The sequence below is a fragment of the Bufo gargarizans genome, chromosome 1, assembly GCF_014858855.1.
Source record: "Bufo gargarizans isolate SCDJY-AF-19 chromosome 1, ASM1485885v1, whole genome shotgun sequence".
NCBI classification, from domain to species: Eukaryota; Metazoa; Chordata; class Amphibia; order Anura; family Bufonidae; genus Bufo; species Bufo gargarizans.
Window position 1 is genome coordinate 534,464,508 of NC_058080.1, and position 25,556 is coordinate 534,490,063.

Here is a 25,556-nt window from a genome sequence, read left to right on the forward strand (position 1 = left end):
TGGGGAGATATGGATATCTCCTTTTCCTGGCATCTCGCCATCAAACAAAGACCATGGGCACGTACATCGTGGCCACCGGGACGCAAATATGTATCCGGTTTGCGCCTGCGATGGCCGGGTGATTCATAATCCCTTATGAAATGTAGGTGCCAACATGTCTGGAAGGTATCCTTGATCCTGGGAAGGGCTGATACCTCCTGCTGGGGGGTTTCCTGCAGGATTTAGCTTGCCTCCAAACTGGCTGATTGAGGTGTGACCTTCTCCACCTGGGGCCTCCTTGAAGCCTGGGGCTTTCTTCCTTGCCAGCTGACACTCAAATGGCTGGGGTCGGGGGACTTATTTTACATGTACACTGCTGAAAATGCGAAAAGGTGAATCAAATGACAATCAGGGCTGCCAGTAAATAATAATCCAGCTTCCTCACACTGACATAGCCGTTCTCCACCCTATATACAGACAGATATATAAAAAGAAAATCCATGCGAGGTGGCCAGGGCCGGGAGAGAAGGCACATGCGCAAGTGTTTGTGCACGCTCGCTCCCACGAAACCCGGCCATCTCTGCAGCCGGAGGATAGATAATAACTGCGCTTTTGCGGCCACCACTCCGGACATTACAGCAGTGGCCGTAACCCCTAAAAACGGGGTTATAAACATGACATTTACAGGAGTTACATCCACATTTGAAAATGAAAGTATATTCAAGAAACGTTTACTGGAGGCCAAGGAATGGATATAAAGTGGATTGTGGAGGTGAGACATCCCCTTTAAGGAGCCTCCCCAGTGCTTCCTTAATAACGCCCCCTTCCCCCGCTGAGCTCCTCTTACCTGTCCTGGTACATTGGCAGTCGGAACAGAGAAGAGAGTCTGCACTGCTGGGCTGAGGAGAAGATGTCCTCCCGAGTAGATCTTCCATGGATTGACCTACGCTGGAGTCTAGTCTGCACAGAAGGTGAGTGTGTACCTGTGTAATATATGTGTGTGTATATGTACGTATGCCTATGTAACATGCTATATACAGGAACTGGGAGAGGATATCCGCCCAGGGCTGCCGCAGATTACTCCATCATAGACCCAGGGGTGTTCATAGGCTCACTGCTGCCTGAGGTGAAAACTTAAAAAGGCTGCCCCCCCCCATGGCAAATTTTTATATAGCCCCTTTGTCACAATGAAAGCGCTCATTGCCCATGGCCTTTCAGCTGCCCTATCTTGCCCATACCTCGTTGCCTCACCTAGCCTCATTGGTGGTGCACCCCTTGCATGGACCGTCCTGACGTAGATGAAGAAGAAGATTGATGACCCTCTCCCCATGGTGTGTCTTAGTAATCTACGTGTATACAAGTGTATGTGTGTGTAATATATGTATGACTGCTTGTGTAATCTGTGTGTCTATGTATGACTGCTTGTGTAATCTGTGTGTGTATATATGTATGACTGATTGTGTAATCTGTGTGTGTATATATATATGACTGCTTGTGTAATCTGTGTGTGTATATGTATGACTGCTTATGTAATCTGTGTGTGTGTATATATGTATGCCCACTTGTGTAATCTGTGTGTCTATGTATGACTGCTTGTGTAATCTGTGTGTGTATATATGTATGCCCGCTTGTGTAATCTGTGTGTATATATGTATGCCCGCTTGTGTAATCTGTGTGTGTATATATGTATGCCCGCTTGTGTAATCTGTGTGTGTATGTATGACTGCTTGTGCAATCTGTGTGTGTGTATATATGTATGACTGCTTGTGCAATCTGTGTGTGTGTATATATGTATGCCCGCTTGTGTAATCTGTGTGTATATATGTCTGCCTGCTTGTGTAATCTGTGTGTATATATGTCTGCCTGCTTGTGTAATCTGTGTGTATATATGTATGGCTGCTTGTGTAATCTGTGTGTATATATGTCTGCCTGCTTGTGTAATCTGTGCGTATATATGTATGACTGCTTGTGTAATCTGTGTGTATATATGTCTGCCTGCTTGTGTAATCTGTGTGAATATATGTCTGCCTGCTTGTGTAATCTGTGTGTATATATGTCTGCCTGCTTGTGTAATCTGTGTGTCTATGTATGACTGCTTGTGTAATCTGTGTGTATATATGTCTGCCTGCTTGTGTAATCTGTATGTCTATGTATGACTGCTTGTGTAATCTGTGTGTATATATGTCTGCCTGCTTGTGTAATCTGTGTAAATATATGTCTGCCTGCTTGTGTAATCTGTGTGTATATGTCTGCCTGCTTGTGTAATCTGTGTGTCTATGTATGACTGCTTGTGTAATCTGTGTGTATATATGTCTGCCTGCTTGTGTAATCTGTATGTCTATGTATGACTGCTTGTGTAATCTGTGTGTATATATGTCTGCCTGCTTGTGTAATCTGTGTGTGTATTTATATGTCTGCCTGCTTGTGTAATCTGTGTGTGTGTATATGTATGACTGCTTGTGTAATCTGTGTGTATATATGTCTGCCTGCTTGTGTAATCTGTGTGTGTGTATATGTATGACTGCTTGTGTAATCTGTGTGTGTGTATATACGTCTGTGCTTGTGTACGGGCTTGTTGACATCTGCTTCAGGGGGTCCGTTGAGCGGCCTCCACTGCAGATTCCATCGAAATTTGTGGGTAAAAATTTTTGTCTGGTAGACTGATGGACCATACTGCCCATGTATCTGTGTGTGTTACATGAATGTATGCCTGTGTCATGTATGTGTGTAATGTATGTATGTAATCCTGTGCCATGTATGACTGTACACTACAGTGTAGTCATGTTTTTCAGTCTTGTTTTGGACTTTTTGGACACCTATGTGACATATTTAGTATTTTTACGCTGTTGTCACCACTATGGCGTGGTGGGGGCGGCCATCGACCCGGCAAATTCACCAACATTTTCATTTGGGAAACAGATGATTGAACACAACTCCCATCCGGGGTTGGAATAGATTTCACTTCAGCGCATGGACTCTGAGAGATAAATTAGGCGCATGGTCCGTCAGCAGAGGGACTATGAGAGACGGTGGTGGTCTTTGATTAATGACCCCCGATATGTTTATGTAATTTGTCTGGCTGAGGTCACATGTACGGCCATTTTTGGTTTCTTGTCATATGATGGACTCCTATTGGCTTTATGGCGTCCACCACAGTTCCACCAGACTGACGGGAAGAAGAACTCTGCATGCTGCGCTATGTTCCCATCAGATATGACCCAGATAGAGATTTATGACGGTGTCGGCAGCGCAGGTGTGAACACGTAAATCTCCAGATGAGGACCGTGTAGTCATAATGTGTGTCCGGGTGGACGCTGTAGTCCCTGCGTGTGACACCCTCAGTCTTGTGATCATGCCCTCGGTGCAGCCTAGTCTCACAGTCAGATGATGACTTTACTTTGTATACCTACCACCGTCATGGGTTGAATAATAACATTTTTGGAGCGTCGGGGGGGGGGGGGGGGGGGGGGGCGGGGGACGCTGTCAAAAATCTGCAGAAAAAATCCTGCATGCTGTGGATTTCAAATCTGCTGCGTGCCTATTATGTTGTGGGAGTGCTGTGGATTTTAACCACAGATTTCACCCCTTACCGGGGTAAAAATGAAAGTCAGACATCACATAGGATAGGACAATCTCCGTCTAACAAAGCTAGAACCGGCCCTGCACCTCACACGGATCCAGAGGTCTCCACACTCACTGCTCCATTTTCTCTGCTAGATTTATTTCGGGCAGACAGCTCAGGGTCTGTGTCCTTTCTGCTGCTATATCCCTATCCCACTTGGGGATGTGTCCTTTCTGCTGCTGGTATATCCCTCTCACAACTGGGGATGTGTCCTTTCTGCTGCTGCTATATCCCAATCACAACTGGGGATGTGTCCTTTCTGCTGTTGCTATATCCCTATCACAACTGGGGATGTGTCCTTTCTGCTGCATTGATCTCTCCCATCATAGGCTGTGGGAGTGTCCTTTCTGTCACAGCTCCCTCCCCTAAAGCCTATGAGGGTGAACAACAATTGGCTCTTGTAGCCGCCTCAGTCTTCGACTGTATTGCCATTATAATACAGGCTAAAGCACAACAGGAGAGAAATTATAATGGCGCGAGTACCAGAGGAAGGACATCATATTGCAGGATGGACACTACTGGAGCTATTATATTACAGGGGGTAATAAAATACAAAGGGCACTAAAGTGGGGGCATTATAAAACAGGGAGCACTACAAGGAGAAATTATAACACGGGCATTATGATGCAGAGGGCATACAAGTGGGGGCATTATGATGCAGGGGGCATACAAGTGGGGGCATTATAATACATGGGGAACTATGGGAGAGGCATTATAATACAGGCCAGAAGCACTAAAGGGGGGGGGGGGCGGCATTCACATTTGTTATGTAAATCAGCTTATTGATGCAAGTGGGGCATTTCAATCGCTACGCTCAGTTTTCTCCACCAGTCACGCCCCCCACTCCGCGATGCTGACCACTGCCCCACCTCTGGCATTGGTGCCCATGCACTACATGGCTGGGTGCAAATATTGACTGTTCTGTGTCTAATGCATTACAGACGATGGTGGACGTCTTGATAAGAACCTACCAGAACAGAGACTATGATGTTGCCCGGGGGATAATGGACTACCTTCCCAGTACCGGCATGTACCTGCTGAGGCTTTGTCAGGTTCACACAACTATCCTTGTGTTGTCCGTCACCTTCTGCTTGGTCTTCAGGTCTTTCCTTGTGTCTTCGTTGGGTGTGGTTGACCGGAGCTTGCCTTCTTCTTGTATTAGTCTTTCAGAAGATTATAAAGAAGGTCCACAAGTCAGACTTAGGGCTCATACACACGAACGTATTTTCTTTCCGTGTCCATTCTGGGGTTTTTTTGCGGACTGTATGCGGAACCATTTATTTCAATGGGTCTGCAAAAAAAACGGAAGTTACTCTGTGTGCATTCTGTTTCCGTATGTCCGTATTTCTGTTCTGCAAAAAAATAGAGCATGTCCTATTATTGTCCGCATTACGGACTGTTCTATGAAGGGCCGGCTGTTGCGTTCCACAAAATACAGAATGCACACTGATGTCATCCGTATTTTTTGCGGTTCAGTTTATTGCAGACCGCAAAATACATACGGTCGTGTGCATGAGCCCTTACAGTACATTGAAGAGTCCTACATGTCTGTCCAGAACCCCTGCTTTTGGGTGGCAGCAGTCAATGGTCGAGTTGTTGGTATGGTTGGTGTTAAACCTGTCCAAGGATCTCCCCATGAAGTGGAACTGAGACGACTGTCTGTGGCCAAGGAGCATCGGCACAAGGGGGTTGCTAGAAGGCTTTGCACACACGTCATTGACTTTGGCCGTCAATGTGGATATGAACGTGTGACTTGAAATACATCAAACATGCAACATGCAGCTCATAATCTCTATCTGAACGTAGGCTTTAGGAAAACTAAATCCAAGCCGGTCACAGGTCCAATCGGAAGACTGGCAGATGTGACTGCCACCTATTACACGTATGATATTAGGACCTAACTTGTGTCCAGAATGTTCTAAGTAAGTTGCATTACTGAAATTAATGAACTTTTGCACTCATATTTTTGGAGTTTCACCTGTAGATTCTGTGTAATGATGTGCCTTGTAATGTAGTACCCATCCCCCATTGTGCTGATAATGCCACATTCCTGAGTGAAGACACACGCGTGCTGCACACTGGAGGAGAGGTTAAAGGGTTTAAACTCTGTGACACACATACATTCGGGGGACTCCACCTAGAACTTCATTCTAGGTAGGATGTAAGTATTGATTTTCCCTATCTCTTCTACACCCTGGGTTGTCGGCCATGTGCTATAACGTGGTAGACAGCATGATCAACGGAGTCTCACCCCATAATATTGCATATTTAGGCTAGTGATATATTTACTTTTTCTTATATGTAATCACACTTAGTAAATATATTTATTCACTTAGCCTGCATAAGCTTATTCATTCTTAAACTTTTGAATTCACGTTACATTACATGAAGTATAGTTCCACAGGAGAAGGCTTGCTTGGGAGACCGGAAAGCCGATGCAGCTTTAGGACACCACACTTTGGCATTCACCCTGTTCCAGTTAAGGGCAGAAATAGGGACAGTAAAGTGGAAAAGTGAGGAATTAATTGTCTGTAATGATTGGCAAAGTGTGGCATGTATTTGTATTCAGCCCCTGTACTCTGATACCCCTAAATTAAATCCAGTGTGACCAATCACCTTCAGAAGTCACCTCATTAGTAAATAGAGTCCATCTGTGTGTAATGTCTTCTAAGTATAACTCCAGCTGTTCAGTGAAGGCCTCAGAGGTTTCTTTGAGAACATTGGTGATGAAAGAGCATCAAGAAAACTAAAGAACACACCAGACAGGTCAGGGATAAAGTTGTGGAGAAGTGTAAAGCAGGGTGAGGTTATAAAAAAATATCCCAAGTTCTGAACATCTCACGGAGCACTGTTCAATCATCTGAAAATGGAAGAAGTTTGTCACAACTGCAAACCTGCCAACACATGGCCGTCCACCTAAACTGACCACCCAAAAGGAGAGCACTAAGAGAAGCAGCTGAGAGGCCCATAGTCACTGTGAAGGAGCTGCAGAGATTCACAGCTAAGGTGGGAGAATCTGTCCACATGACAAATATTAGTCATGTACTAAAAAAATCTGGCCTTTATGGAACAGTGGCAAGAAGAAAGCCATTTCTGAAAGTAAGCCATAAGAAGTCCCATTTGCAGTTTACCACAAGCCATGTAGAGGACACAGCAAACATATAGAAAAAGGTGATCTGGTTAGATGAGACCAAAGGTGAACTTTTTGGCCTAATGCAAAATGCTATGCGTGGCAGAAACCTAACCCTGCACACACCATCCCCACCATGACACATGGTGGTGGCAGCATCATGCTGCAGGGGATGCTTTTCAGCACGGACAGGGAAGCTGGTCAGAGTAGATGGATGGAGCTAAATGCAGGGTAATCCTAGAGGAAAGCCTGGTAGAGGCTGCAATAGACTTGAGACTGGGGCAGAGGTCACCTTCCAGCAGTACAACAACCCTCAATATCCAGCCAAAGCTATGGAATGGTTTAGATCAAAGCATCTTCATGTGTTAGAATAGTCCAGTCACAGTCCAGACCTAGATGCGAATGAGAACCTGTGGCAAGACTGGAAAATTCTCCATCCAATCTGACTGAGCATGAGCTATTATGCAAAAAAGAATGGGCAAAGATTTCAGCTTCTGGATGTACAATGCCGGTGGAGACAGACCCCAAAAGACCCGCAGCTGTAGTTACAGTGAAAGGTGGTCCTACAAAGTATCGACTCAGGGAGCCTGAATACATATGCACGCCACACTGTCCAGATTTTTATTTATTAAACATTTTAAAAACCATGTATCATTTTCTTTTCATTTCACACAGATTTGTACTTTGTGTTGGTCGATCAGATAAAATTCCGTTTATGGGTGTATTGTAAAAAAATATGGAAAAGTTCAAGGGGTATGAATACTTTTTCAAAGCACTGTAAACAGCACTTTCCTTTACACAGTCACGCTAATGCAGGAAGTTTCCTGATAAGCTAGAGTCCAGGAAAGCCTACACAGAAAACCAAATCTCACCATAGGACACAGGAAGTGATAAGTTTGGAGAGAGCTTGTCTTCACCCTGGGTCATCTCTCCGACTGAGCCTAGGCTCTGGAGTTTCCTGTCTTGAGAGGGCCGGTGTGCAAATAGTGTGCTCTGGCTCCGCAATACAATCAATACGTCTTGCTGTGTCTATGCCGACTTTCCTCCTCAGATAATTGGACCATGTCCAGTGGCATAGGTTCAGGATCAGGAGATGCAGAAGATGAAAGACTCTTAAAGGTGGGTGCCAATCTAGGGACTCTCCTCTTACATACAGATTACCTCTTACATCCCCTGGGAGGGTCTGACCACTGGGCTCACTCTATCCACCTGCTCAGACTTCGGCCTGCTTGACAGCTTGGCCCGTCCTCCTGCCTGATCCTTCTTCCTCCTAAAGGGCCTACGTGTCTGACCTATAGACACATGAGGAAAGCCTACCTGGAATTCAGGTCACAGTCTGCGCAGAGGGCCAGAGCAAGCCCGGTGGCCTGCCCAGTGGATGGCACCAGGAGGCTGCTTCCCTGGCTGCCCACCGCCTTCATCCACTGCAGATCGCTTGTGTATGATAAGGTATTTTTAGATAAGCAAAGCTAGGAGCCAGACCTGTGAGGGAGGGAGGGCTCCTGATGACTAGGCCTATAAGAAGCAAAGCCCTTCCCAGGAAAACACCAGTCCTGGAACTGGAGAAGAGTAACTACACCGAGAGAAGAAGAGATATCTTCAGAAGGTTTGCAATCACGTCAGTAAGATACTGCTCGTTTATGACATTCAGACTTTACTGCTGTGAGACTTGGAGACAGACTGGCCATCCATATCTAATCTCCACCCTCAGCTCGAAAACTGCAGAAAGAACCAGTAAGAATGGATTTACATGCCGGTAGTTACTGGGAGAGACGGAAAAGTGTATTAGAGAGCGAGGGGACTACTAACACCAACAGACGCGCAACCTATGCAACACCATTGGGGGAAAAAATGATTTGTGAAATATCCCTGAACTGTGCCTTTGCTGCTACTTATACTACAACCCTCAACATCAATTTTAGTAAATTTTATTGCAATCTACAAGTCCATTCATTGTCTCCATCCAATGCCCAGGGAGTGCCAGTCTGAGCATAGCCACCGTCAGTAACTTTTAACACTCTGTGGCACCACTACCACTCCCATCCTCCGTATGCCAGCACTCCCCCTGCGGGCTACTTCTAAAGCTCCAATGGAACAAAGCTTATGACCTGAGAAACTTGTTGATCCCCCTATGGGGATCCTTGTTCCCTTGAGGAGACTCATTGATGGACTCCTGTTAGATTGCAGATATCTTATGTTTATGGCCAGTTTAAGACTTCGATCTGGAAGACGGTCTGAGAGTCAGCAGCTTCCAGTGGAAAAGAAACTGGTGCACCCCAGTGATGGCTTCAGGTCGGGGTCTTGGGGTGGAGTGGAGAAGGCCTGAGACACTGGCTTGTTGTCTGATTCGTCAGTACTATTTTCATGATGCAAGGTTCCAGTAACCAACTCTGGTCTCCGTCTCATATCAGTTCCATTAAGAAGTTCAGAGATTTAAAGGGGCTCTCCTCCCTAACGAAGACTTTAACTGTTGGCTTGTAATTCACCTTTTGCAACTTTTACAAAGTCGGATTGAATGTTTCTGTATTCAGGAGCGTCTTTGATGTGATGGTTTTATTCTTCATGCTGTCCTGGAAAATATTGTGTCCTGGGAAGAAACTTCTTCCCAACAGTGGCACCTACAGGTGACTACCAGCATGGCAGAGGCTGCACACAAGCTGTATACTGATTAATTTTATGTGTGGCTGTAAGTAGTCCCCTCCGTGCAGATGTGATCTGGGGTCATTGCTCAGGAACTGAAGTTCTACAAGACATTTCAAGTCCTGAAGTGCTACTGAGGACGCTCTACTGCAGGCACACTACTGAGGACGCTCTACTGCAGGCACACTACTGAGGACACTCTACTGCAGGCACACTACTGAGGACGCTCTACTGCAGGCACACTACTGAGGACTCTCTACTGCAGGCACACTACTGAGGACGCTCTACTGCAGGCACACTACTGAGGACGCTCTACTGCAGGCACACTACTGAGGACACTCTACTGCAGGCACACTACTGAGGACGCTCTACTGCAGGCACACTACTGAGGACGCTCTACTGGAGGCACACTACTGAGGACGCTCTACTGTAGGCACACTACTGAGGACGCTCTACTGCAGGCACACTACTGAGGACACTCTACTGCAGGCACACTACTGAGGACACTCTACTGCAGGCACACTACTGAGGACGCTCTACTGCAGGCACACTACTGAGGACGCTCTACTGCAGGCACACTACTGAGGACACTCTACTGCAGGCACACTACTGTGGACGCTCTACTGCAGGCACACTACTGAGGACGCTCTACTGCAGGCACACTACTGAGGACACTCTACTGCAGGCACACTACTGAGGATGCTCTACTGCAGGCACACTACTGAGGACGCTCTACTGCAGGCACACTACTGAGGACGCTCTACTGCAGGCACACTACTGAGGACGCTCTACTGCAGGCACACTACTGTGGATGCTCTACTGCAGGCACACTACTGAGGACACTCTACTGCAGGCACACTACTGAGGACGCTCTACTGCAGGCACACTACCGAGGACGCTCTACTGCAGGCACACTACTGAGGACGCTCTACTGCAGGCACACTACTGAGGACGCTCTACTGCAGGCACACTACTGAGGACACTCTACTGCAGGCACACTACTGAGGACGCTCTACTGCAGGCACACTACTGAGGACGCTCTACTGCAGGCACACTACTGAGGACGCTCTACTGCAGGCACACTACTGAGGACGCTCTACTGCAGGCACACTACTGAGGACGCTCTACTGCAGGCACACTACTGAGGATACTCTACTGCAGGCACACTACTGTGGATGCTCTACTGCAGGCACACTACTGCAGATGCTCTACTGCAGGCACACTACTGTGGACGCTCTACTGCAGGCACACTACTGAGGACGCTCTACTGCAGGCACACTACTGAGGACGCTCTACTGCAGGCACACTACTGAGGATGCTCTACTGCAGGCACACTACTGAGGACGCTCTACTGCAGGCACACTACTGTGGATGCTCTACTGCAGGCACACTACTGAGGACGCTCTACTGCAGGCACACTACTGAGGACGCTCTACTGCAGGCACACTACTGAGGACGCTCTACTGCAGGCACACTAATGAGGACGCTCTACTGCAGGCACACTACTGAGGACGCTCTACTGCAGGCACACTACTGAGGACGCTCTACTGCAGGCACACTACTGAGGACACTCTACTGCAGGCACACTACTGTGGACGCTCTACTGCAGGCACACTACTGAGGACACTCTACTGCAGGCACACTACTGAGGATGCTCTACTGCAGGCACACTACTGAGGACGCTCTACTGCAGGCACACTACTGAGGACGCTCTACTGCAGGCACACTACTGTGGATGCTCTACTGCAGGCACACTACTGAGGACGCTCTACTGCAGGCACACTACTGAGGACGCTCTACTGCAGGCACACTACTGAGGACGCTCTACTGCAGGCACACTACTGAGGATGCTCTACTGCAGGCACACTACTGAGGACGCTCTACTGCAGGCACACTACCGAGGACGCTCTACTGCAGACACACTACTGTGGATGCTCTACTGCAGGCACACTACTGTGGATGCTCTACTGCAGGCACATTACTGTGGATGCTCTACTGCAGGCACACTACCGAGGACGCTCTACTGCAGGCACACTACTGTGGATGCTCTACTGCAGGCACATTACTGTGGATGCTCTACTGCAGGCACACTACTGAGGACGCTCTACTGCAGGCACACTACTGTGGACGCTCTACTGCAGGCACACTACTGAGGACGCTCTACTGCAGGCACACTACTGAGGACGCTCTACTGCAGGCACACTACTGAGGACGCTCTACTGCAGGCACACTACTGAGGACGCTCTACTGCAGGCACACTACTGTGGACGCTCTACTGCAGGCACACTACTGAGGACGCTCTACTGCAGGCACACTACTGAGGACGCTCTACTGCAGATGCTCTACTGAGGACGCTCTACTGCAGGCACACTACTGCACTATGGCGCTATGGCGCAGGAATATTCGGATCCTGTTCGTGACGCCAATTTATGAAACACGCCAGACCTGCAGGGTATGACGAAGTGAGGTCACAGTTATGGGCAATCGAGGGTACTCACTATATTTGAAGAACCCTGGGCAGGCGCGTGGCAGTGAAGGAGAGGTAGACACAGTTCCTCTGGGGCACGCTCTGTAGATAGGGACCAGGCCAGATGGTAGTTGAGGTGCCCTGGATGTTATAGGTATTTTGTGTGCCTGGGGCAAGGTCCCTGTGGTATTCGTGACGCCAGTGCCTTTGGCCGGTGGCACGCCGGTTGGTGGTTGGAATGATGAAGGTACACAAGTATGTAGTGAACCAAACATAAACTTTACTGGACAATCCAACTTTGTACAGCAGGGAGTAGTACAGTCTTTAGATTATTACAGTTCCACAAAAGGGGCTTATTCACAAGTATGGCAGGCAATAGTCATGCAAGTTACACTGAGGGTAAATTCCACAAGCACTCAGCAGCAGGTTGTACGTTCACACTGTCCTTTCTAGAACTCCTACTCTGGCTTGATAACTCCCAAGGCCCGGATGCCTAAAAGGGTGGCTTATATCCTTGGTTACCTCCTTCCTCAGGTATTATACTGCTTGCTATGATTCCTAAGTTCTTCTGCCTATCAGGGGCACTTGGCTTACCCTGGGACGCCTCCTCCTATCAGGTGGATACTGTTGGTTTCTCCCAGGAGGTTGAATCCTGCAACTGGGGTATCTCTTCAGAGCTAACTTAGGCTCTCTTGTTCTTCAGGCAAGCTGGAGCTTCTCAACAGCCTCCTGGACATCACTAGCAGCCAGGGCTATCCAGCTGCATGTCAGGAGCAGGCTTCTTAACCTGTGTCTTCTCAGACTCCTGACTCTGCACTCCCTCTCCCTATCTGGGCCTGGACATTTATACTAGGGGCTCCCTATCTCCCTCTAGTGTCTGGGATGTCTAACTACACCCAACTAGGCCTGCTGCTGCATTAGACAGGGGTACATTGCATATAACAACACATTAAAACATACATTAAATGCAGAATTAAATATGACATTTCTGTTCCTTGTGAGTAGGAGTAACGCGCACACCAATTGACCCTTGTGTAGTGCCCACCCATACCTAGTGGGACACTACATACCCCCACGCTATAATGTTGCCCGTCCTCGGCGCAACATGGAGGGTCCCTGCACAGCTGGATACTGCACCTGTAATGAGGACAATAAAGCAAAGCAGATAAACACATCTACATTTGCAAAATATACATTATATGTATACATATATTAGGCAGTTCCACTGGAAAAGGAGCAAGTAATGGTGAAAAGGGGCGTCGTTCTCTTCTCTCAGCATAACACAATGGGAACAGTCCCATTGGATGGAGACAATGAAGTCCATTCATTGTCTCCATCCAATGCCCAGGGAGTGCCAGTCTGAGCATAGCCACCGTCAGTAACTTTTAACACTCTGTGGCACCACTACCACTCCCATCCTCCGTATGCCAGCACTCCCCCTGCGGGCTACTTCTAAAGCTCCAATGGAACAAAGCTTATGACCTGAGAAACTTGTTGATCCCCCTATGGGGATCCTTGTTCCCTTGAGGAGACTCATTGATGGACTCCTGTTAGATTGCAGATATCTTATGTTTATGGCCAGTTTAAGACTTCGATCTGGAAGACGGTCTGAGAGTCAGCAGCTTCCAGTGGAGAAGAAACTGGTGCACCCCAGTGATGGCTTCAGGTCGGGGTCTTGGGGTGGAGTGGAGAAGGCCTGAGACACTGGCTTGTTGTCTGATTCGTCAGTACTATTTTCATGATGCAAGGTTCCAGTAACCAACTCTGGTCTCCGTCTCATATCAGTTCCATTAAGAAGTTCAGAGATTTAAAGGGGCTCTCCTCCCTAACGAAGACTTTAACTGTTGGCTTGTAATTCACCTTTTGCAACTTTTACAAAGTCGGATTGAATGTTTCTGTATTCAGGAGCGTCTTTGATGTGATGGTTTTATTCTTCATGCTGTCCTGGAAAATATTGTGTCCTGGGAAGAAACTTCTTCCCAACAGTGGCACCTACAGGTGACTACCAGCATGGCAGAGGCTGCACACAAGCTGTATACTGATTAATTTTATGTGTGGCTGTAAGTAGTCCCCTCCGTGTAGATGTGATCTGGGGTCATTGCTCAGGAACTGAAGTTCTACAAGACATTTCAAGTCCTGAAGTGCTACTGAGGATACTCTACTGCAGGCACACTACTGAGGACGCTCTACTGCAGGCACACTACTGAGGACGCTCTACTGCAGGCACACTACTGAGGACGCTCTACTGCAGGCACACTACTGAGGACGCTCTACTGCAGGCACACTACTGAGGATGCTCTACTGCAGGCACACTACTGAGGACGCTCTACTGCAGGCACACTACTGTGGATGCTCTACTGCAGGCACACTACTGAGGACGCTCTACTGCAGGCACACTACTGAGGACGCTCTACTGCAGGCACACTACTGAGGACGCTCTACTGCAGGCACACTAATGAGGACGCTCTACTGCAGGCACACTACTGAGGACGCTCTACTGCAGGCACACTACTGAGGACGCTCTACTGCAGGCACACTACTGAGGACACTCTACTGCAGGCACACTACTGTGGACGCTCTACTGCAGGCACACTACTGAGGACACTCTACTGCAGGCACACTACTGAGGATGCTCTACTGCAGGCACACTACTGAGGACGCTCTACTGCAGGCACACTACTGAGGACGCTCTACTGCAGGCACACTACTGTGGATGCTCTACTGCAGGCACACTACTGAGGACGCTCTACTGCAGGCACACTACTGAGGACGCTCTACTGCAGGCACACTACTGAGGACGCTCTACTGCAGGCACACTACTGAGGATGCTCTACTGCAGGCACACTACTGAGGACGCTCTACTGCAGGCACACTACCGAGGACGCTCTACTGCAGACACACTACTGTGGATGCTCTACTGCAGGCACACTACTGTGGATGCTCTACTGCAGGCACATTACTGTGGATGCTCTACTGCAGGCACACTACCGAGGACGCTCTACTGCAGGCACACTACTGTGGATGCTCTACTGCAGGCACATTACTGTGGATGCTCTACTGCAGGCACACTACTGAGGACGCTCTACTGCAGGCACACTACTGTGGACGCTCTACTGCAGGCACACTACTGAGGACGCTCTACTGCAGGCACACTACTGAGGACGCTCTACTGCAGGCACACTACTGAGGACGCTCTACTGCAGGCACACTACTGAGGACGCTCTACTGCAGGCACACTACTGTGGACGCTCTACTGCAGGCACACTACTGAGGACGCTCTACTGCAGGCACACTACTGAGGACGCTCTACTGCAGATGCTCTACTGAGGACGCTCTACTGCAGGCACACTACTGCACTATGGCGCTATGGCGCAGGAATATTCGGATCCTGTTCGTGACGCCAATTTATGAAACACGCCAGACCTGCAGGGTATGACGAAGTGAGGTCACAGTTATGGGCAATCGAGGGTACTCACTATATTTGAAGAACCCTGGGCAGGCGCGTGGCAGTGAAGGAGAGGTAGACACAGTTCCTCTGGGGCACGCTCTGTAGATAGGGACCAGGCCAGATGGTAGTTGAGGTGCCCTGGATGTTATAGGTATTTTGTGTGCCTGGGGCAAGGTCCCTGTGGTATTCGTGACGCCAGTGCCTTTGGCCGGTGGCACGCCGGTTGGTGGTTGGAATGATGAAGGTACACAAGTATGTAGTGAACCAAACATAAACTTTACTGGACAATCCAACTTTGTACAGCAGGGAGTAGTACAGTCTTTAGATTATTACAGTTCCACAAAAGGGGCTTATTCACAAGTATGGCAGGCAATAGTCATGCAAGTTACACTGAGGGTAAATTCCACAAGCACTCAGCAGCAGGTTGTACGTTCACACTGTCCTTTCTAGAACTCCTACTCTGGCTTGATAACTCCCAAGGCCCGGATGCCTAAAAGGGTGGCTTATATCCTTGGTTACCTCCTTCCTCAGGTATTATACTGCTTGCTATGATTCCTAAGTTCTTCTGCCTATCAGGGGCACTTGGCTTACCCTGGGACGCCTCCTCCTATCAGGTGGATACTGTTGGTTTCTCCCAGGAGGTTGAATCCTGCAACTGGGGTATCTCTTCAGAGCTAACTTAGGCTCTCTTGTTCTTCAGGCAAGCTGGAGCTTCTCAACAGCCTCCTGGACATCACTAGCAGCCAGGGCTATCCAGCTGCATGTCAGGAGCAGGCTTCTTAACCTGTGTCTTCTCAGACTCCTGACTCTGCACTCCCTCTCCCTATCTGGGCCTGGACATTTATACTAGGGGCTCCCTATCTCCCTCTAGTGTCTGGGATGTCTAACTACACCCAACTAGGCCTGCTGCTGCATTAGACAGGGGTACATTGCATATAACAACACATTAAAACATACATTAAATGCAGAATTAAATATGACATTTCTGTTCCTTGTGAGTAGGAGTAACGCGCACACCAATTGACCCTTGTGTAGTGCCCACCCATACCTAGTGGGACACTACATACCCCCACGCTATAATGTTGCCCGTCCTCGGCGCAACATGGAGGGTCCCTGCACAGCTGGATACTGCACCTGTAATGAGGACAATAAAGCAAAGCAGATAAACACATCTACATTTGCAAAATATACATTATATGTATACATATATTAGGCAGTTCCACTGGAAAAGGAGCAAGTAATGGTGAAAAGGGGCGTCGTTCTCTTCTCTCAGCATAACACAATGGGAACAGTCCCATTGGATGGAGACAATGAAGTCCATTCATTGTCTCCATCCAATGCCCAGGGAGTGCCAGTCTGAGCATAGCCACCGTCAGTAACTTTTAACACTCTGTGGCACCACTACCACTCCCATCCTCCGTATGCCAGCACTCCCCCTGCGGGCTACTTCTAAAGCTCCAATGGAACAAAGCTTATGACCTGAGAAACTTGTTGATCCCCCTATGGGGATCCTTGTTCCCTTGAGGAGACTCATTGATGGACTCCTGTTAGATTGCAGATATCTTATGTTTATGGCCAGTTTAAGACTTCGATCTGGAAGACGGTCTGAGAGTCAGCAGCTTCCAGTGGAGAAGAAACTGGTGCACCCCAGTGATGGCTTCAGGTCGGGGTCTTGGGGTGGAGTGGAGAAGGCCTGAGACACTGGCTTGTTGTCTGATTCGTCAGTACTATTTTCATGATGCAAGGTTCCAGTAACCAACTCTGGTCTCCGTCTCATATCAGTTCCATTAAGAAGTTCAGAGATTTAAAGGGGCTCTCCTCCCTAACGAAGACTTTAACTGTTGGCTTGTAATTCACCTTTTGCAACTTTTACAAAGTCGGATTGAATGTTTCTGTATTCAGGAGCGTCTTTGATGTGATGGTTTTATTCTTCATGCTGTCCTGGAAAATATTGTGTCCTGGGAAGAAACTTCTTCCCAACAGTGGCACCTACAGGTGACTACCAGCATGGCAGAGGCTGCACACAAGCTGTATACTGATTAATTTTATGTGTGGCTGTAAGTAGTCCCCTCCGTGTAGATGTGATCTGGGGTCATTGCTCAGGAACTGAAGTTCTACAAGACATTTCAAGTCCTGAAGTGCTACTGAGGATACTCTACTGCAGGCACACTACTGAGGACGCTCTACTGCAGGCACACTACTGAGGACACTCTACTGCAGGCACACTACTGAGGACGCTCTACTGCAGGCACACTACTGAGGACGCTCTACTGCAGGCACACTACTGAGGACACTCTACTGCAGGCACACTACTGAGGACGCTCTACTGCAGGCACACTACTGAGGACGCTCTACTGCAGGCACACTACTGAGGACGCTCTACTGCAGGCACACTACTGAGGACACTCTACTGCAGGCACACTACTGAGGACGCTCTACTGTAGGCACACTACTGAGGAGGCTCTACTGCAGGCACACTACTGTGGATGCTCTACTGCAGGCACACTACTGAGGACGCTCTACTGCAGGCACACTACTGAGGACGCTCTACTGTAGGCACACTACTGAGGACGCTCTACTGCAGGCACACTACTGAGGACGCTCTACTGGAGGCACACTACTGAGGACGCTCTACTGTAGGCACACTACTGAGGACGCTCTACTGCAGGCACACTACTGAGGACACTCTACTGCAGGCACACTACTGAGGACACTCTACTGCAGGCACACTACTGAGGACACTCTACTGCAGGCACACTACTGAGGATGCTCTACTGCAGGCACACTACTGAGGACGCTCTACTGCAGGCACACTACTGAGGACGCTCTACTGCAGGCACACTACTGAGGACGCTCTACTGCAGGCACACTACTGTGGATGCTCTACTGCAGGCACACTACTGAGGACGCTCTACTGCAGGCACACTACTGAGGACACTCTACTGCAGGCACACTACTGAGGACGCTCTACTGCAGGCACACTACTGAGGACGCTCTACTGCAGGCACACTACTGAGGACGCTCTACTGCAGGCACACTACTGAGGACGCTCTACTGCAGGCACACTACTGAGGACGCTCTACTGCAGGCACACTACTGAGGATACTCTACTGCAGGCACACTACTGTGGATGCTCTACTGCAGGCACACTACTGCAGATGCTCTACTGCAGGCACACTACTGTGGACGCTCTACTGCAGGCACACTACTGAGGACGCTCTACTGCAGGCACACTACTGAGGACGCTCTACTGCAGGCACACTACTGAGGATGCTCTACTGCAGGCACACTACTGAGGACGCTCTACTGCAGGCACACTACTGTGGATGCTCTACTGCAGGCACACTACTGAGGACGCTCTACTGCAGGCACACTACTGAGGACGCTCTACTGCAGGCACACTACTGAGGACGCTCTACTGCAGGCACACTAATGAGGACGCTCTACTGCAGGCACACTACTGAGGACGCTCTACTGCAGGCACACTACTGAGGACGCTCTACTGCAGGCACACTACTGAGGACACTCTACTGCAGGCACACTACTGTGGACGCTCTACTGCAGGCACACTACTGAGGACACTCTACTGCAGGCACACTACTGAGGATGCTCTACTGCAGGCACACTACTGAGGACGCTCTACTGCAGGCACACTACTGAGGACGCTCTACTGCAGGCACACTACTGTGGATGCTCTACTGCAGGCACACTACTGAGGACACTCTACTGCAGGCACACTACTGAGGACGCTCTACTGCAGGCACACTACTGAGGACGCTCTACTGCAGGCACACTACTGAGGACGCTCTACTGCAGGCACACTACTGAGGATGCTCTACTGCAGGCACACTACTGAGGACGCTCTACTGCAGGCACACTACCGAGGACGCTCTACTGCAGGCACACTACTGTGGATGCTCTACTGCAGGCACATTACTGTGGATGCTCTACTGCAGGCACACTACCGAGGACGCTCTACTGCAGGCACACTACTGTGGATGCTCTACTGCAGGCACATTACTGTGGATGCTCTACTGCAGGCACACTACTGAGGACGCTCTACTGCAGGCACACTACTGTGGACGCTCTACTGCAGGCACACTACTGAGGACGCTCTACTGCAGGCACACTACTGAGGACGCTCTACTGCAGGCACACTACTGAGGACGCTCTACTGCAGGCACACTACTGAGGACGCTCTACTGCAGGCACACTACTGTGGACGCTCTACTGCAGGCACACTACTGAGGACGCTCTACTGCAGGCACACTACTGAGGACGCTCTACTGCAGATGCTCTACTGAGGACGCTCTACTGCAGGCACACTACTGCACTATGGCGCTATGGCGCAGGAATATTCGGATCCTGTTCGTGACGCCAATTTATGAAACACGCCAGACCTGCAGGGTATGACGAAGTGAGGTCACAGTTATGGGCAATCGAGGGTACTCACTATATTTGAAGAACCCTGGGCAGGCGCGTGGCAGTGAAGGAGAGGTAGACACAGTTCCTCTGGGGCACGCTCTGTAGATAGGGACCAGGCCAGATGGTAGTTGAGGTGCCCTGGATGTTATAGGTATTTTGTGTGCCTGGGGCAAGGTCCCTGTGGTATTCGTGACGCCAGTGCCTTTGGCCGGTGGCACGCCGGTTGGTGGTTGGAATGATGAAGGTACACAAGTATGTAGTGAACCAAACATAAACTTTACTGGACAATCCAACTTTGTACAGCAGGGAGTAGTACAGTCTTTAGATTATTACAGTTCCACAAAAGGGGCTTATTCACAAGTATGGCAGGCAATAGTCATGCAAGTTACACTGAGGGTAAATTCCACAAGCACTCAGCAGCAGGTTGTACGTTCACACTGTCCTTTCTAGAACTCCTACTCTGGCTTGATAACTCCCAAGGCCCGGATGCCTAAAAGGGTGGCTTATATCCTTGGTTACCTCCTTCCTCAGGTATTATACTGCTTGCTATGATTCCTAAGTTCTTCTGCCTATCAGGGGCACTTGGCTTACCCTGGGACGCCTCCTCCTATCAGGTGGATACTGTTGGTTTCTCCCAGGAGGTTGAATCCTGCAACTGGGGTATCTCTTCAGAGCTAACTTAGGCTCTCTTGTTCTTCAGGCAAGCTGGAGCTTCTCAACAGCCTCCTGGACATCACTAGCAGCCAGGGCTATCCAGCTGCATGTCAGGAGCAGGCTTCTTAACCTGTGTCTTCTCAGACTCCTGACTCTGCACTCCCTCTCCCTATCTGGGCCTGGACATTTATACTAGGGGCTCCCTATCTCCCTCTAGTGTCTGGGATGTCTAACTACACCCAACTAGGCCTGCTGCTGCATTAGACAGGGGTACATTGCATATAACAACACATTAAAACATACATTAAATGCAGAATTAAATATGACATTTCTGTTCCTTGTGAGTAGGAGTAACGCGCACACCAATTGACCCTTGTGTAGTGCCCACCCATACCTAGTGGGACACTACATACCCCCACGCTATAATGTTGCCCGTCCTCGGCGCAACATGGAGGGTCCCTGCACAGCTGGATACTGCACCTGTAATGAGGACAATAAAGCAAAGCAGATAAACACATCTACATTTGCAAAATATACATTATATGTATACATATATTAGGCAGTTCCACTGGAAAAGGAGCAAGTAATGGTGAAAAGGGGCGTCGTTCTCTTCTCTCAGCATAACACAATGGGAACAGGGGCGCTGACCTGGCACAGCGTGTCAATAAATACCAGGATAGTCCATATAATACTCTTAAGTGCAAATTGTCCATAATAGAACAGTTGTAGTCCATGGAAAATATAAAAGCAATTAAATAACAATTCTTGGAGGCTCAAAGCATATAAAATGAGTCCGTACCCAGGTTTTTTTTCTTTTCGTTCATTCCACAGCTAAGTAGAGATATAAGCGGAGGCGACCATACAGTGTAGCAAGAATCTCAGAGGCTCGCACGAGGTGGAGTCCATCTCTGGGCACAATACTTTAAAACAGTAGCAAAATCTCAGAGGCTCATGTGCATTTGAGTCTATTCCTGGGCCCAATTCCTTTAAATTCCAGTTGCATAATAAAATGACAGCACATAAAATAGTCCACATTATTCAAATGGCATACATATAACACAAGTGCTGTAATACCCTTCATCAACCTGAAAAGGGGGTTAAAGGGTTAAGAGTGCAACTTATGAAAACAGGCACAACTGGGTTTTCACTCTGAGAAAGCAGGCAGGAGGTCCTGTAAACAAGATGGCCTTGCTGCACGTGGTACTTCAGTGGCTCGCCGCCTCCACTGAGCCGTGTGTAACTGGTAGCAGCAACAGAGGGCCAAAACAACAAAGGACTCCTGTCCTGGAAGGGTTAAATCTTCTTTAGGATCCCTTGGTAAAATAAAGCACACATCAAGGGCCTAGCAGGCCAATTCACAGGGGCATGTCATATTCACTTTGCATTTCAGTGGTGCTCCCTGGCTCCATTTGTATATTGGGCCTGTATTGCGATTCAACAGATGGATGTGCCCACAACACTGTATTGGGGGGGCAACTGCAACATAAACGGACCCCTAATAGGTATAGGCCCCATAGGCCTAGGGGTTATCAAAGTCACTGACCTCACCGGAGCAGGCATAACAAACGTGGACTGCTGCACTGGCCTGGGTACCGCTGCTGCAAGCGGTCCGGTGGGTTCTGGAACAACTGGCTCTGTGCGCCGGTGCACAGCGTAAGAAGGCCTCACCGCAGGTGCCGATACAAAGGAGGGACGATTGACAGGGACAGGTACTCTCACCTTAGACCCGGAGACGTCCGAGTCCTTACGTTGTAGGCCAGGTGGAGTCCGGATCCTGGCGGTGGCAGTCTGGCGTAGCTCCCGCAGTTTCAGCTCCAGCCGCACGATCTGGTTGTCCAGGCTTTCAGAGTCGGGGTCGCTGGTCTCCGCTGTCGCCGTCGGCACTTGGAAGGTGGGTAATTCGTCCTGCGCAGCCGCTGCAGGCTCAGGCGAGGCGTCCGCTTTCCTCCCTCTGCGGACATTCTCCAGGGCAGCTCTGAATCTCTCTGCATCCTGAAGTTCACGTACGGTTTTCTCCCTGCGAGGCAACTCAGGTGAGGGCCATGGGCTAACCCTCTTCTCTACCACTGTCGGCTGCCAGAACACATTTGGGCCAATGAAAGAGCCCCGTTCTTGGAAGGCGTGATGGGCCGGTCCTGGAGAGCATTCAGATTCACGCTCGCAGCCAGGGTTGTCCTCCGGAGAGCGCACAGACTCACGCTCGCAGCCAAAGTAGTCCTCATCAAAGTCCCAGTCCTCCGATTTCTTTTTCGGACGGGACACGGCAGTGGCGTAGGGGCCTCGCAGGCCCTCAGCAGGGGTAAATTCAACCTCCTCTCCCTCGCGGAGGTTGTGTAGACGTTCTGGGAGGTAACTCCGCTTGACGGACCTCCTGTTGACATATAAGTCTCGTCCAGTCAGGTAGTCTTTTATAAAACCGAAGCCTCGGTCCTTGTCAAAGGCCACAACCAACCCCATTCTCCTTTCCAGGCAGGGTTGTGTGTCGGTGTGGCACTCGTGAACGGTCTTTGCCAGTTCTTCGTAGTAAATCTTGGTTTTGGTTGTCTTCTTTATGGCGGCCTCCCGGATCTCTGCCATTAGAGCTGACCACTTGAACGAGGGCTGGAAGAAGTCTCTCCAGGAGCCATAGTAGGTCTCCGGTTGCGTCCTCGGTGGCGGGCAGGCGGGTCTCTCCGGTCCCGGAGAGTAGGCCGGTGGAGCGTCCTCTTGCTCAACACCAGTCACATTCATGGTTAATAAGTCAGGCGCGGACATATCAGCAGAAAAGTCCTCACTTCTCAACATGCTCGATCCTTCTCTGGAGAGCGACAGGGTGGCGCCAATAAGTTCAGACAGATCCTCCCATTGCACTGGGAGGCCGCCCCCCAGGTACTCCAGTATGGGGGAGGCGGAGTCCATCACAGCAGACATGCAAATGTCCAGACAGGGCGGTGGCACCAGCATACAGCCTTCCCGCACTTTTAGCAGAAGGCGCCAATTTTTACCGCCAATTTAAGATGAAGATGACGCAGCAAACAATTTCAAGCAAGCTCAGCGGCCATCTTTGAGCAAAGTAGCTGTCTATTCACTGACAGCAAGCGGTGGCTTAAATAAGTAGAAAACAGTCCATACAATGCAATCTTCACACCGCAAATATTACAGTTCACTTTGGCCCAGCAATTTTCAATAAAACAATTGGGGCATGTCACTTTAAGACAATTTTCTACTGCACGCACACTACTGTGGATGCTCTACTGCAGGCACACTACTGAGGACGCTCTACTGCAGGCACACTACTGAGGACGCTCTACTGCAGGCACACTACTGAGGACGCTCTACTGCAGGCACACTACTGAGGACGCTCTACTGCAGGCACACTACTGAGGACGCTCTACTGCAGGCACACTACTGAGGACGCTCTACTGCAGGCACACTACTGAGGACGCTCTACTGCAGGCACACTACTGAGGACGCTCTACTGCAGGCACACTACTGAGGACGCTCTACTGCAGGCACACTACTGAGGACGCTCTACTGCAGGCACACTACTGAGGACGCTCTACTGCAGGCACACTACTCAGGACGCTCTACTGCAGGCACACTACTGAGGACGCTCTACTGCAGGCACACTACTGAGGACGCTCTACTGCAGGCACACTACTGAGGACGCTCTACTGCAGATGCTCTACTGTGGACACTCTACTGCGGACACTCTACTGAGGATGCTCTATTGTGCACACTCTACTGTGGATACTCTTTTGCGGATGCTCTGCTGTGGACACTCTACTGCGGATGCTCTACTGTGGACACTACTGCGGACACTCTACTGTGGACAATCTACTGCGGATGCTCTACTGTGGACACTCTACTGCGGACACTCTACTGTGGACACTCTATTGAGGATGCTCTACTGCGGATGCTCTATTGCGGATGCTCTACTGTGGACACTCTACTGTGGATACTCTACTGCGGAAGCTCTATTGCGGATGCTCTACTGTTGACACTCTACTGCTGACACTCTACTGCGGACGCTCGATTGAGGATACTCTACTGCGGACGCTCTACTGCAGACACTACTGAGGAGACTCTACTGCGGACTCTCTATTGCGGACGCTCTACTGAGGACACTCTACTGTGGAAATGCTACTAAGGACACTCTACTGCAGTTGTTCTCCAGTGGATCCTCTACTGTGGACGCTCTACTGAGGACTCTCTACTGCAGATGCTCTATTGCGGATGCTCTACTGTGGACACTCTACTGAGGATGCTCTGCTGTGGACACTCTACTGTGGACACTCTACTGCGGGCGCTCTACTGTGGACACTCTACTGAGGACACTCTACTGCAGATGCTCTCCAGCGGATCCTCTACTGAGGACGCTCTACTGCAGATGCTCTGCAGCGGATCCTCTACTGAGGACACTCTACTGCAGACACTCTACTGTGGACGCTCTACTGCAGATGCTCTCCGGCGGATCCTCTACTGCGGACGCTCTACTGCGTATGCTACACAACTCAGTGATTTCCATATGTAATGCGACATACATTTTAACAACTTGCCCCCCTGTCCGCTTGTACCCAACTATCTCCACCAGTCCCACATGGAGTTGTAACATCCCAGAGTATGTCACTAAAACTCTGTCACCCGGCTACATTATGTTAAAGTATAAATGTGTTATCATCTGGTGTAATCTGACATTACATTTGCCTTATCTGGATTTTCTATGACTGTTACATGTAAATTGCTGTAATTATTTATGTACACCAGTAGGTGGCGGCAATATGCAAATAGTCTGTAGGACAGTTTAGTATACAGTATCTAGGCTGGAATAGTCCATTCCAGGCTAGCTCCCCCCTTTCTGAGGAGGAGTGGAATCTTCCCATGTCCTACCTCATAGGGAGGAAAGAAAGGTTTAGTCAGTGTGAACCAGCCCCCCGTTTGGGGAAGGCTGTGTTGGTAGGAGCTCCCAGCTACAGGGATCCCAACCCTGGATCCAACCTCGGCTGAGGTTCAGGACCCATCTTCCCAGCCTGAGTCCTCTACCTCAGCTGGAGGACCAGAGAAGCAGCCTCCACAGAACAATAGATCTCCAGGAAGAAGACACCATACCCTGTGAGCTAACTGTGAGTACAGATCCCAAGTCCAGGAGAAGCCAAATTCCTCCTCAGCTAGTCAGGCCCAAACCAAGCAGACTACAGACAGAGCAGAAGAC

At 49.4% G+C, this 25,556-nt stretch overlaps 1 protein-coding gene and 1 pseudogene across 2 annotated transcripts in view; both read left to right on the plus strand.

Annotated features, from left to right (window-relative positions):
- The first annotated feature begins 478 nt into the window (after positions 1 to 478).
- Positions 479 to 25,556, plus strand: part of LOC122934093 (probable N-acetyltransferase camello) — a 29,124-nt gene continuing 4,046 nt past the window's right edge. Inside the window, exon 1 of one of the 2 annotated variants that reach the window (XM_044289286.1) lies at positions 479 to 950. Coding sequence is in view for 1 of the 2 variants with exons in the window: in XM_044289273.1 (XP_044145208.1) it covers positions 7,794 to 7,850 (57 nt within the window). In the remaining variant the exon portion in view is untranslated. Of the gene's footprint in view, positions 951 to 7,723; positions 7,851 to 25,556 lie in introns of those variants that run through there. The other variant, XM_044289273.1, reaches the window with a different exon arrangement.
- LOC122928647 lies at positions 4,546 to 5,502 on the plus strand (annotated as a pseudogene).